The 13,571-nt window shown below is 39.9% G+C and overlaps 1 protein-coding gene across 2 annotated transcripts in view; it reads left to right on the top strand.

Moving 5' to 3' along the window:
- The window catches only part of arhgap39 (Rho GTPase activating protein 39), a 113,018-nt gene that overhangs the window by 24,987 nt on the left and 74,460 nt on the right, over window positions 1-13,571 (top strand). For both annotated transcript variants that reach the window (XM_030726540.1, XM_030726538.1), the window contains one exon: window positions 9,870-10,283. In XM_030726540.1, the coding sequence (XP_030582400.1) occupies window positions 9,913-10,283 (371 nt within the window). In that variant the 5' untranslated portion in view covers window positions 9,870-9,912. The remainder of the gene's footprint in view (window positions 1-9,869; window positions 10,284-13,571) is intronic.

The raw sequence follows: 13,571 nt of genomic DNA, 5'->3' as shown, positions 1-13,571 counted from the left end.
GTTTGTTTTTGTCAAACACCACATGTAGGTGTTGTTAATCTGCTGCACTGATGCTGAAGTTTATTGTGGAGTTTATTGTAGAATTTATTGAGTTTGGGAGTTCATGTTTCTCCCTGTTGATGTTCATGTGTGTCCTTAATATTACACACATTTAGCATGTCTTGTGAACAGTTGGTTATTGAATATATTTCTTTAAACGGTATCTTTTGTCAAGTTTTCATTACACAATAATCACTTTTGCGCCTTGAATCTTGCACCTGATTAGGTATGAAAATACTAAAACTAATACTGAAACTAACTGAAACTAACTAAAACTAAGCATGAAACCAAAAATAAAAACGAGAAAAACAACTCTGAAAACTAATTAAAACTAACTGAATTAAAGAAAAAAAAGTAAAAACTAACTAAAACTAAACTATAATGTAAAATACAAAACTATATTATAACCCTGGTGCAGACTTTCTCGTTGGCTTGTTCTGCAGACAAGCAGTACATTTTTGGCTGATTCTCTCTAACTTTAAGCAGTTTTAAAAAAAAAAGCCAAAATACATTTATAAATCAGACTAGGAGGAAGAAAATATCGTCACCTTTTTGGTGTTTATATTGAGTCAATACAAACACCCATCTTCTGACTTTGGTCAGTGCTGGAATTCTATCAGAATCCTTAATCTCTGTCTCTAATAGATTCTCTGACTAAGAGTCAGGCATTTACTTTGAGATTTTGAAAGTGTGGCCAATAAATGTGGCTTAACAGTAATGCTAAACTTTGGGAATTTTACAATGGTAACTATGGAATCCTTAGTCATCAAAGTAGGCTTTTGGACACAATACTGAGCTGTGTTTTGTAATGGAGCTTAGAACACAGCCACTGTGGTCAGTACTAAAAGAGTACAAACTTAACTTGTAAAAATGTACTTTTCTTAGTGTCATCTATAATATCTGTAAAGACAAACCTGCATTATGCCATGTTGGTGGCTTATATAAAAGTAAGTGAGAGAGATGTTACAAAACATGGCTGAAACATCTTCCCTCTGGCTGGTGCTGTTGTGGCTGCTATGTCCATGATGTCAAATGTCTCAAACTAATACTTGACAGAGTGAAAAAATTAATTTAAAAACCTGAATTTTGTTTCTTCTTTATGACGTGTAAACCCCTGTTGGACAGTTTTCAGTGTGCCATATGTGGCTTTCAGAGTATGTGCTAACAGTGTTACGAAGGCTGTCTCTGCTGTGTGCAGAGAGGGGAATAGCCACTTAAACTGGGTCATCTGGAACACCAACACATCAACCAATTATGGCCAATTAATCCTACTATCTCTGCTCTGGATCTCGCTATTTAACTGGCCTGTTCTGCTCCATCTGACAAGGATTCACTCTGACAACTGGTGTACTATTTCTTTCTCTATTCTTTCTCTTTTTTTCTTTCTCACACACAAGGAGCACACATAATTGTAGCTGCCCAAGTCTCAGCCAGGCTTTGCTTTAAGAATGGAGTTGATATACACTGGCAGAGAACTCTACAGAGTTTGGAATCCCAAGGAAACTGCCAGTAAAATAAACAAACATATTTGTCATATAAAGGATAAATGTTACTATTCAGTTATTTATTAATTAGATCACTTACCCATCGGGGCTGGGCCTAGCTGGTTAGCAGCAACTGGAATTTAAAAATATTAACTTGTAAATCTAGTGGATGATAAATAATGCCCCCCCTCCCAAAACCGATCATGGCAAATGGCTGCCCCTCCCTGAGCCTGGTTCTGCTGGAGGATTCTTCCTGTTAAATGGGAGATTTTCCTTCCCACTGTTACCAAGTGCTTGCTCATAGGGGGTCGTTTGTTTGTTGGGGTTTTATTGTAGGGTCTTTACCTCACAATATAAAGCACCTTGAGGTGATCATTATTGTGATTTGATGCTATATAAATACATTTGTGTTGAGCTGAATTGAGTTGAATTTAAAGATTTCATGGTGACAGAATATGACAATATTGAGCTATATATTCTGATCCTATACAACAGCAAGTCACTTTAATCTGTGAAATTCAGTAAAGCAAGTGTACTAGTAACCAACCACAAATGGAGAACCATGTCCACACAATGATCACAACGTTCAAGTGATCCAACAAAAGTCCTCAACTTCTCCACCAACACTATAGGTCACATCACAAAATACTCACCTTGTTATTTGGCATCCATTAATATTGATAGATGCACACAGGCATGTACAGAGATAGCTGTGCATACACTACATGGCAACTTAACAATAGGCCAGCCTGCTTCAACCACAAAACCAAAAACTACTTGACTGGTCTCGAATTGCTCTCAATGTTCAAGATTCTTGCCTTTGTTTACCCAGGATGGATTATGCCCTTCTGCTTTTGGTCTGGACAATAAAAGACTATTTACTTTACATCAGTTTATGGAGTCCTGGTTTGGGGTCCTATTCTGTATCAGGGCTTTCAAATTATGCCGGCAGCAGGCGCATTTTCCACCTACTCCACCACACTGCGCCGTCTACGTTTTAATTTTCCTAAAAAAAAAGTTTTGCGCCGTCCACCGTCTCTATTTCCAGCACCATGTGGACGCACGTTGCAATATTTATGTTCTTTCAATCTGAGCCATTTGATATGTAGCTATTCATATTGTCTGCTGCCGTCTTGGCTTCGGTCTCGGTCATAACGTGCCTGCTACTTTGGCATGCCCCCCTGCTACTCCAAAACAATTTGAAAGCCCTGCTGTATGTCACACCGCCCGACATGACAATTTGAGCAACTCCCAGGCTAATATACAAACAAAAACTAACTTCACTTAACTGGTCTTCAGTGGAGTACCAGGCTCAGAGCAACTTTAAATGCTAACTTGTGAGCAGACAGCAAACAGAGGTCATTTACTGCCAACCATCAAATACAATAAACTAAAACAGCAAAGCAAAATAACAAGTGCTTTGATGGAAGGGCAGCACAGCCACCTAGCTGAAACACATTGAGCTTGCACAGTCACAGCGAACACCTTAAGTAACCCCTCACTCACATACCAGAAAAGCTCTTTGATGTTTGGGCTCCACATAAATATCCAAAATGGAGTCTAAATGATCCCGGACAAGCCCCCATTTATATTACAACCCGGATCAAACACTGGCTTGATTGCTGAGTTGAGTCAAAAAAAGGGGTGGCACCTAAGGCTGGAGAAAGAGCATGCATTAGGTCAAAAAAATCACAGCAGGCCCTGCTAGGGCCATAACAAATGTAACACTCTGCAAGTATACTCTGCAAGTATGCGCAAGTATATATTCTGCAGTGTTGAGTCATTGCGGGGCCTACAATGTAACCTACATAAGTGGCCAGCAACATTGCCAGCAGTTAGGCTTGTGAAGGTGCATTATGTGTTAGTTTCTGTTAATTATCGTGCGGGAAATCTATGTAACCTGACCTGCACCTCCCGAGAAAGCTGCATGTTGGGTGATGCACCCTGCAACAAATGATTAGCTTGTTCAGCACCATTCATTTCTCCCGTGCATTTCTGGCTGCTTTTACGGCACACTTTTGTAATTTATCAGTGAGAGAATACCAATCATTGTCTCAATATAAGGAATAATAATCATAGCATCCATATAAGGACTCACAAATGTCAGCAAATTCCTCTAGGGAGATTTCTGAAACTATCAGAATGTATGTGAGAGAATGATCATAGAAGTGGAAAACTAGAGTAATATATATGTTCAAACCTGGACAATAAATTGACCCAGGGAAAAAGGTCCCAGCATTACATTTGTTTCTGTCAGCTGCACTGCGTGTAAAACATCGGGACATAACTGCAAGGTAATTAACAGAGATTTGCTGCACAGTGGGATCTGGACCATCCGCAACACAAACACCACAGCGTTGCCATTATAACCTGTATTTGCTGTGCCTGCCTGAATAATTCTGATTTAGTCTGAAGCTGATCATGTTTTCTGTTTTTCTCTGAGCTATAAGGGGCCAGCCTGACAGGAATCAGGGGTATAGAATTAGGTAGGGACACGTCCCTGCCAATATCAAATAACGTCCATTAGCACGGTTCTAGCCAGCGGCTGATTGCCTGGCATGGTGCCATACTGAGATCATCTTGCACCGTGCTGAGAATTTTGCTATTGGAACTCTTTGCTATCACTGCAATTAACAAGCGGGTGCGCACCCCACCACCTAGCTGATACCAGACTGATTTGTTTTCTTTCCCTAGATCACTGCCCTATGTTATTATTTCACCACAATTTGCAATCTACCACCAGTGATGTCAGTAACGCGCTACTTAGTAACGGGTTACTCTAATCTGACTACTTTTTCTCGGTAACGAGTAATCTAACGCGTTACTATTTGCAGTCCAGTAATCAGATTAAAGTTACTTATCCAAGTCCCTGTGCATTACTTTTTTGTCATTTTCCTCAGTACAAAGATGTATTTTTGCTTTCTTCTTGCATCTCGGGGAGTGACGTCTGGCCGATGCGACACTTAAGTCCCGTTTTCGGCACGAGGACAATAACAGCACAAGGACACAAATGTAAACAATGGAGGGAGGAGAGAGATGCGCGTTTTCCAGCTGAAATACAGGCACTATTGTGAGTCTGTGTTAGCTAAAGATGACAACATCAAGGTTAGTTGTGCACTCTGTGCTGGCGACAAAGTGCTATCTAGCTTCAAAAACACTACGTCAGACATGAAGAAACATCTGGAGTCACGGCGCAGTCAAACTTACAGAGCGAGTCGCAACAGGTGGCGAAGCAGAGCTGCGGCTAATGCAGGAGCCCCCCAGCACCCAAACAACAAAAGCTGGACTTCGGTACAAACCAGTAAGTGGGGAGAGCTGAAAAATTTGAAAAGCCCTCTACTACAGTATGTAGTAGAGGCTGGTGTTGTGCCAAAAAGTGATCGTCTGCCAAACAGCAATTTTCGGTATTTGCCAAAAAAAAAAAAAATCATTGCCTGTATTTAAATGGCTGTAAATGACTTGTTGACCTATAATCTGTGAAGTATATATCAAACATATCTCTCATGAATGATATCAGGTCATTTTGATTGAGAGACAGCATTTCTATCACAAGGTAGAAGCTGCACTCAGTTTTTGGCAAAGTGACTTTTATATATTAGTTTGTTTGTTTTTTTCAAGGTAAAAACTGTCTGTCATTAAAAATGTCTTTTTAAACAGAAATCTGGCTCAAAAGGCTGCAGAAATCACAACAAATATAACATCACAGATCTATAAAGATATTTGAAGTGGCCAAAAAGCACTGGATTGATTATAATGTAGGTACAATAACACAGACTCCTAAAGATTGTTGAAAAACAGGTTATTTCTGCATTTTATATATAAGCCCTTCATAAATCATGTCGACTGCACTCTATTTACCAATATAAGCAAAGACATTACACATAAAAGCACACAGAAACATCTGAATCACTTTATGACAGACGATCACTTTTTGGCACAACACTGACAGCTGTTGAATGTAACTAATAAAGTAACTTGTAATCTAACTTAGTTACTTCTAAAATCAAGTAATCAGTAAAGTAACTACGTTACTTTTTAAAGGAGTAATCAGTAGTTGGACTACTTTTTCAAGGTAACTATACCATCACTGTCTACCACTGGAGACGGCCAGTTTTGTTCACAATGTGCACGTGTGATCTTGTGACATCCCTGTTCACGTTTGGTTTCACGTTGCTACAGAAAGTAAAATGGCAACAGCATTAAAGCGAGGGGGAAGAAGTAGAAAAGGGGAGCTCAAATGACAATTTTGAGCTTCATCTTAAAAGATGGCGCCTTTGTTTGGTTGTGCCTCTACCTCTGTCCGTGCTTTTGTTTATTTTATATGCTTTATCAGGGTTTTTGTTACATTTTTGTCTGGCGTCATCGCCCTACGGACATATGATCACCATTCGATACTGGTGATCAAATCTGTTATGGATAATTTCCAGAGTCAACGATACAGGGTTGCTTTTCCACCGCCGCTGGAGTGGCCCCTGGCATATTTCCACTGTTGCCAGTCACTGCCCTTACTTCGGAGACCTTATCGGAGGAGGCAAGGAAGGAGAGCTGGTTTCGGAGAGAAGGGGATATACAGGGTCTTTGTTTGTGGGCCACTAGCGAGCAGATTTGTATGATAATGGTTGGGGCTGGACTTGTTTCCACGCTTCCTTATGTCTACCACCTGGACTGCCATGTGAAAGTGTGAAAACCTGCGGCTCAACTGGTAGGAACCCTGTTTTGCTGTGCAGCTTACAGTGCCCTATGGACTCTGTTCCAGGCCCTTCTGACCTGGAGGCTCCCTTCGTCAAAATGATGGTATTAACACTCTATTGCTAATAAGTCTCATATTTTAAATGACTTGTTCTGCAGTGAGAAGCTGGATTTTATGTTCATCTCTGAGACCTGGCAGCATGAGAATGAAGTCTCACATCGTTTAGAACTGTGTCCTGGAGATTGTTAATTTTTCAGCGCACCATGGACCTCTGGCTGTGGAAGTGGAACAGCTGTAATTTTTAAAAGAACAATTTTATGCCAGATGATCTCTGTGGGTTGTTACGACTCCTTCGAAATCAAAATTGGTTGAGTTCAGCCCATGCATGGTATTTTAATTTATCATCCACCTGGTTCGCCTGCATCTTTTTTATCGGACTTTCAAGACTTTTTGTCCTCCACTGTTAAACATGGCAGGATTATTATTGTTGGGGACTTCAACAATCACGTACATGACTAGGGCGGACAGAGCCTTTCAGTCAGTGGCACCAAAGCTAAGCTACCACTACAGCTACACTCAGCTGACTCTCTGGATTCTTTTAAAAAGCAGTTAAAATTTTTCTGTTTAAAAAGGCCTTCTGCTGAGTATTTTTTTATTGAATTATTAGTTATTAGTTTTTAGCTATTATGGTGTTTAATTACTGCTTTTGTTTTTTTTACCATGTACAGTGCTTTGTGACTGCTGTCTGTGAAAACTGCTAAATAAATAAATTTTACTTACTTACTTACATACATAAATTCCCAGGAACCAACTTTGTCGCTAGATTTAGTGACTTTTTAGATCCCCTTAGTGACTATTTTTTTCCAAAAAGCAACAAGCGACAAATTTAGGGACTTTTTGGATAGCCCAGAAAGCCGAAATCCTCCACCGATGCCGTGTTTGTGTACATCGCATGTTTTAAACTCAAGGCCCGTGAGATGATTTATTATGGCTATGATTAATGGTTCGCTGGTAAATAGTGCTCCCACCACTTATATACAAATCCCACTATGCCCACTATGCACTGCAACAGCTGCCACGCAGGTCAAGACCTGTGCACTAACCCATTTTCCTGCATTGCCAATGACACATTGATCAGTCGTCAGTGGATAAAAACATAACTCAGGACTTTTTACAGTGACATTTATTCTGGCCTGACCCCCAAAAATGGCCAAACAAAAAGTGGACTTTGAAAACAGGTGGGAGGCAAAGGACCTGTTTGCTGACATCGGAGGTAAACCCTGTCTTTTTTGTGAAATTGTGGGATGGATGCGGGAGACGATGCAGAGGGAGACTTGCACAGGGGAGCTGACAGTGCATCACACACCAGAAACGCTGTGCAGCAAAGTCCTGAAGACAGAACCTGTCATAAGCAGCGTAACAGAGAAAGTGAACAAAGGTTTAAATCACTGGCAGTTTCAGTCTTTTCTGGAGGAAACACGTTCTGAATTTGGTGATGTGGCTTATCACACAGAGGTGCGGTGAGCTGCCTGAGAAAATTAGTCAGTTCATGGAAAGTAAGAAAGAAATGGAATAAGAGAGAAAACTAAATAGGTTGGTGTTTCTTGTTTCTGGACTTCTTTTTCTGATATCACATCAAAAAAGAAATTTGCTAATTTTCATCAGCTTGAAATTTTCTCATTTTCCCTCATTATTTTTGAAGTAAAAATGTTATATTTTATTTAATGTGTTGAGGAAAAAGTTGCTGTAGTATGGCCATTCATTCAGTTTTAGACTGTTCAATAAACGTTAATCCTGTTTGGCCCGCGACTTAGACTGTGTTTTCCATTTTGGCCCAGTCTGTGATTGAGTTTGACACCCCTGGTGTACACACAGCGCTCGCACCGCATCCCTTCGTATGCTTCAGCATTGCTCGGACCTTTCTTCAGATATCGAGTAGCCCTAACCAGCAGTATGGGCTGTAGTTGTTCTGTGCATCTGCTATGATTGGATTGTGTGGAAATATGAGTGTGTGAGTGGGGTATTCCTGGAACAAAAGAAAAGGAGAAAAAAAAAGATCTATATAAAAATACGCACAATGTGTGCAGGATGTTGCTACATACATGTTTGTACACAGAAGTCCAGCTGAAAGAGTACAGCCTGTATATCTTCATATTTGGATTTAAAAACAATTACTATAGTATTTACAAGGGTTCTCTCTTAATGATATTATTTTCTTAGTCTTTTTGCATTTGTGATGGATGGAAACATTTTAAAACTGTATTGTTGTCTTTCTGTAATGTCTGTCAGTTCAAAGCTTTCCTATAGTATTTATTTTTCCAACAGATGTGTGGGCATCTTCTTAATGACCCAGATTCATGATCTTAGTAGAATAGAAGTACAGTGATCCCTCACCAATTGTGTGTATATATATATATATATATATATATATATATATATATATATATATATATATATATATATATATATATATATATATATATATATACATATATATAAAATTAAGGCTTTATAAACCTTTCCCACAATCCTGTAAATCATAAACCTGTCCCACTTTCTTACTACAACTTAAATGATGAAGATGATGAATTATTTAACAGGAAGAAACCTCCAGCAGAACCAGGCTCAGGGAGGGGCAGTCATCTGCCGCGACCGGTTGGGTCTGAGGGGAGAGAGACAAGACAAAAGACATGCCAGAGATTAATAATAACTAATGATTAAATACAGAGTGAAGTATAAACAGAGTAAAAAGGGTGAATGATAAGAAACAGTGCATCATAGGAACCCTCCAACAACCTAGGCCTATAGCAGCAAAACTAAGGGATGGTTTAGGGTCACCTGATCCAGCCCTAACTATAAGCCTCATCATAAAGGAAAGTTTTGAGCCTAATCTTAAAAGTAGAGGGTGTCTGTCTCCCAAATTGAAACTGGGAGCTGGTTCCACAGAAGAGGAGCCTGAAAGCTGAAGGCTCTGCCTCCCATTCTACTCTTAAGTATCCTAGGAACCACAAGTAGTACTCTAGCTGCAGCATTTTGGATCAGCTGAAGGCTTTTCAGGGAGCTTTTAAGACAGCCTGATAGTAATGAATTAGTAATGAATAAACCAGCCTAGAAATAATAAATGCAAGGATTAGCTTTTCAGCATCATTCTGAGAAAGGATAGTTCTAATTTTAGAAATATTACGCAAAGCTCTTCTGAAGGCACTACTTCATCAGGCGCTTCATCAGGTGGTGCCGTAGCTTCGCCCTTGGCCATAACTTCTATTGCCGCTAAAGGCGTAGGCGTAACTGATCTCTTTGTCTGAGTGATGAACATAGATATGGGGAGTTATATAAATACCTATATACCGCAAGTCCTGCGATATAGTGAAAACTCCGCAATACAGAATTAGATATATATTTTTTAAAATCCACGATACAGTGATGCCACAATAAGTAAACCATGATATAGCGAGGGACAACTGTAATAAGTAAGATATTCATACTTCTTCAAGCCCTGAAGATGGCATGCTGTTGTTGAAATCTGATTCAAAAGTACTTTTTTAATCAGATGACTGCACTTGTTTGCTACCAAGTGTTTACATTATAGTTAGGATGCAGTGAAGTTGTCAGCCACTGTCATGCTGAAACTGTCATTCTGCACTCTGCTCCTACAGGTTGGAGTGGGTGGAGATAATTGAGCCACGCACACGAGAGCGTATGTATGCCAACTTGCTGACAGGTGAATGTGTGTGGGACCCACCGCAGGGAGTTCGGATCAAGCGGACTGGTGAGAACCAGTGGTGGGAACTGTTTGATCCCAACACTTCGCGCTTCTACTACTACAATGCCTCTACCCAGCGTACAGTATGGCATCGGCCTCAGGGCTGTGACATCATACCCTTGGCCAAGTTACAGACTCTGAAGCAGCACACAGATGCCACCAACCCTCGTCCTGCAAGTGGAGGGGGGCGAGCGTCTGCTGACAACAGCCCGGGACGGAACAGTGGGGTCAGTCGAGAGGGAAGTATCTCCTCCTCCCTTGACCAGGAGCTGTCTGAAAAACAAGGCAACAGAGAAGAGACAGACAGGTAAGGCTGTTCACCTGATAGGGACTAAAATGGGCCAAACAGGAGGTATGAATTCTGTATTTAGGAGGTAACATTATCTACACTTAAAGTTGTGTTAGGCATAAGTGTAGCACGTACTCTGCCATTTTGTTTAAAGTGAAGAAATGAAATATTCACATATTCATATTTAACATAATCCATTATCATCTCCGTTAAAGGGTTAAGAGTTGCAAGAACTGCAGACATATTTGAAATGCACGTTTTTCCAAGCCTTCATCACTCTACATCGTGTGTGTGTGTGTGTGTGTGTGTGTGTGTGTGTGTGTGTGTGTGTGTGTGTGTGTGTGTGTGTGTGTGTGTGTGTGTGTGTGCATATGTTTGTGTGCATATGTTTGTGTGCGTATGTGGGATGGAACAAAGCAGTGGATTTATGGGCTTCCTGGAACAGCGTGATTGAAATTACTGTAATAACTAGGTGTTGGCTGTGAAGTGTTTTTTTTTTTTCAGCTTTCAGTAAGCATTAGAATTTTTCCGATAGGACAAACCATCATGTAATGCAAAGTGGGCTTGCACAAACGTGTCAGCAATGAAAATAGTTAAAATTTAATTATCACTAGAGTGTGTTTGTGCAAGAAATGCAATATTAACGAATTGAATGTTAAACCTGTCATACGGTATGTAAGCTGTGTTGATTTATTCATGTCAACTAGAACTGAGTAACAAGAAAACATTCCTCCTTAAAAGCTGTCAGGAGCTTCTGGTTACCTTCAAAGGCACAGTGACTTCTTTTCTATACTCAATATTTAATACAGACAAAAGACAACAAATTTTCCTTTTATTGGTTGGGGACACCGATAAGAGTACGAATTAGTCAAAACTATGGCATTGCTGTTTGCTCCAGTGTCTTAGGGTTTGGCAATCTGCTCCTTGGTCCGATTCTCCTATAGTCCCCTTGTGACATCACAGATGACCAGCACCATCGAGGCGGCAAATGAGGTTAATGTTCACCCATTCAGATAGCACCATCCGCAATAATGCACAATGTGTGAACCAAACGGAAAAAAACAAACAAAAACATAAAAAACCTCAATAGTGACTCTAAAGACAATAAACACAGGAACACATACAGTGGCTTTTTTTTTCTCACTTCCAGCATAAAGAGATGTTTTTGTGTAGATACAGAACAATGAATGATTTAACTTTAATTAATTTAATTAATTAGCATATGGACTAATATCAGCTGAATAGCTAAAGTAGACAGTAAGTCATAACATGGTGGCACTTGGAGATCATTTGTTCTACTGTAAGACTCATCAGACTTTTTAACGCTTTGCTTGAGGGGCATTAGTCAGTTTCCTGGACATACGCTCGTCATTACATAGATTATTACTGTATAATGTCACTTGAACTGTTGCAAAACAGTGCTGAACTGGCTTACTGGCCTACCAAAACATTTGGTGCTTCATAAAACAAAGAAAAATGACAAAGAAGACCCAGCACTGTTAGGCAGCTATAATTCTATAGCAGCCACGAATGGGACAATTTTCCTCTCCCAAAAGTACTGGTCTCTTCAGTTCCCAGATGTTATGGACTGTTTAAAGAAGAAAGAATGCTACACACAAAGTCCTGGAACAGTAAAAGTCATGTCATTTCCATTCACGCCAATGGACAATTTTTTTTGCAGCAATAGTGGATCACAGAGCCTCGCAGTAGTTCCTGGAAGCAACATATGCTAGCTGTGCTGCAGAGATATAGCAGCACAGAAGTTGGAGATGCCTTTTTCAAAGGTAAGGTGTGAAATGACCTGAAATCCCTATGCTAATGAGGGCACACAAGCAATCTTTTAATATCTATGTGTGTACACAAAGACGACAACACAAAGCAAAGTTGAAAACCAGCCTGAAGGGATTTTAACACAATTGCCACAGTCTTTAGAAATATGATGAATTTGAATCTGGCTCCAAGGGGGTGTTGTTGCAGCTTGGGACGTTTATACTTACAGACAAACACATACTAACTTTTTTTTTACTTTTTTTTCAGGTGCTCTTTGTTTTTGTATGTTTTTTTTTTTACACAGGTGCAGCAGTTGGGAAACCACTGTTTTTTTTCCATTTGTGCTCTCTCCCCTTATCATTTTTCTTATTTTCACCCCCTTTTTTTCTTTTTTGCTCTTTTTTTCATTGCCATATTATTTGTGCACTTGCACTTGAACAATAGAAATGAATAAATAAATAAAAAGAAAACACTATCAAGACGAACCTATAGAGAACTTGGAGTGCTCATCTTGGGAAAAGTAAATGTGTTTGGCACAAGAGGGCATTCAGATCATGATTCTGATTGCAGGGTTTAAGCACAGGCTTTAACAAAAAAGAGAGACATAAAAAGAACATGGAAGCTGCAAGCCTGACTGCTCATCACTGCCTTTGTTACCTGCTGAAGTTCAGGGTCTGGTACACTAGGGTCGGCATACAATCAGCGTTAACATCACTTGTTCTAATGTTGCATTAGCCTGTAGATGCTTGCAAAGAGCCGTAGTTGTGTTAGCATTATAATGTGATTGTTTTTGTTCTGGACACAGTTAACACTTCACCGTTGTGCTCATTTCCTTTGGTGCTATAAAAGTAATGTCCAGATCTCTCCTGTACACAGTTCAACATTTTCCTCCTCCCACACATGAATGGAAGTCAGCAGATTGTAGTGCAAGTGTACAGGAAGAAACTAACTAAACAGAGGAAACACAGACACATAAATAATACGGGAGACTTGACAGGAATTAAACTCTATAACATCTCATATCTAAGAACTAGGGCTGGGACTTTAACGCGTTAATTTCGATTAATTAATTATGGGGAAATTAACGCGTTAAAAATTTTAACGCATTTTAATCGCACTTTGCACCGTGGAACGTTTCTCAGTGCACGAGTTCCCGGCATACAGATTATATTGACGCACAATGTCCAAATTAGGGGCCGCATCCAGCGAAGGACCCGCCCACGTCTTTCGCAGACCACAAAGGCCGGAAGTGAGCAGCTAGCCTTCATATCACCTGCCGTCACCTCTGCGTAGCTCATGTCGCCTAGCAACCGTGAGTGCGAAGCACAGCTGTGTAAAAGCAGCTGTTAAACGGAGAACGAACTTTTTCTCCTTTTTGTGGTTTAATTTTAAGTCTTTAATTCAAAATAAGCTGTTAAAACAAGCATAACACATTTCAACATCAAGGAATACAGCTGAGCTAATGATTAATTTCCAACTATATTAAGTGAGACATTAATGTTGAATAAAACTATCCAGTTATGATGCTTAACTTTA

The sequence above is a fragment of the Archocentrus centrarchus genome, chromosome 4, assembly GCF_007364275.1.
Source record: "Archocentrus centrarchus isolate MPI-CPG fArcCen1 chromosome 4, fArcCen1, whole genome shotgun sequence".
Lineage (NCBI taxonomy): Eukaryota > Metazoa > Chordata > Actinopteri > Cichliformes > Cichlidae > Archocentrus > Archocentrus centrarchus.
Note: the sequence above shows the minus strand (reverse complement) of the source record. Positions and strands in the feature narration are given on the sequence as shown.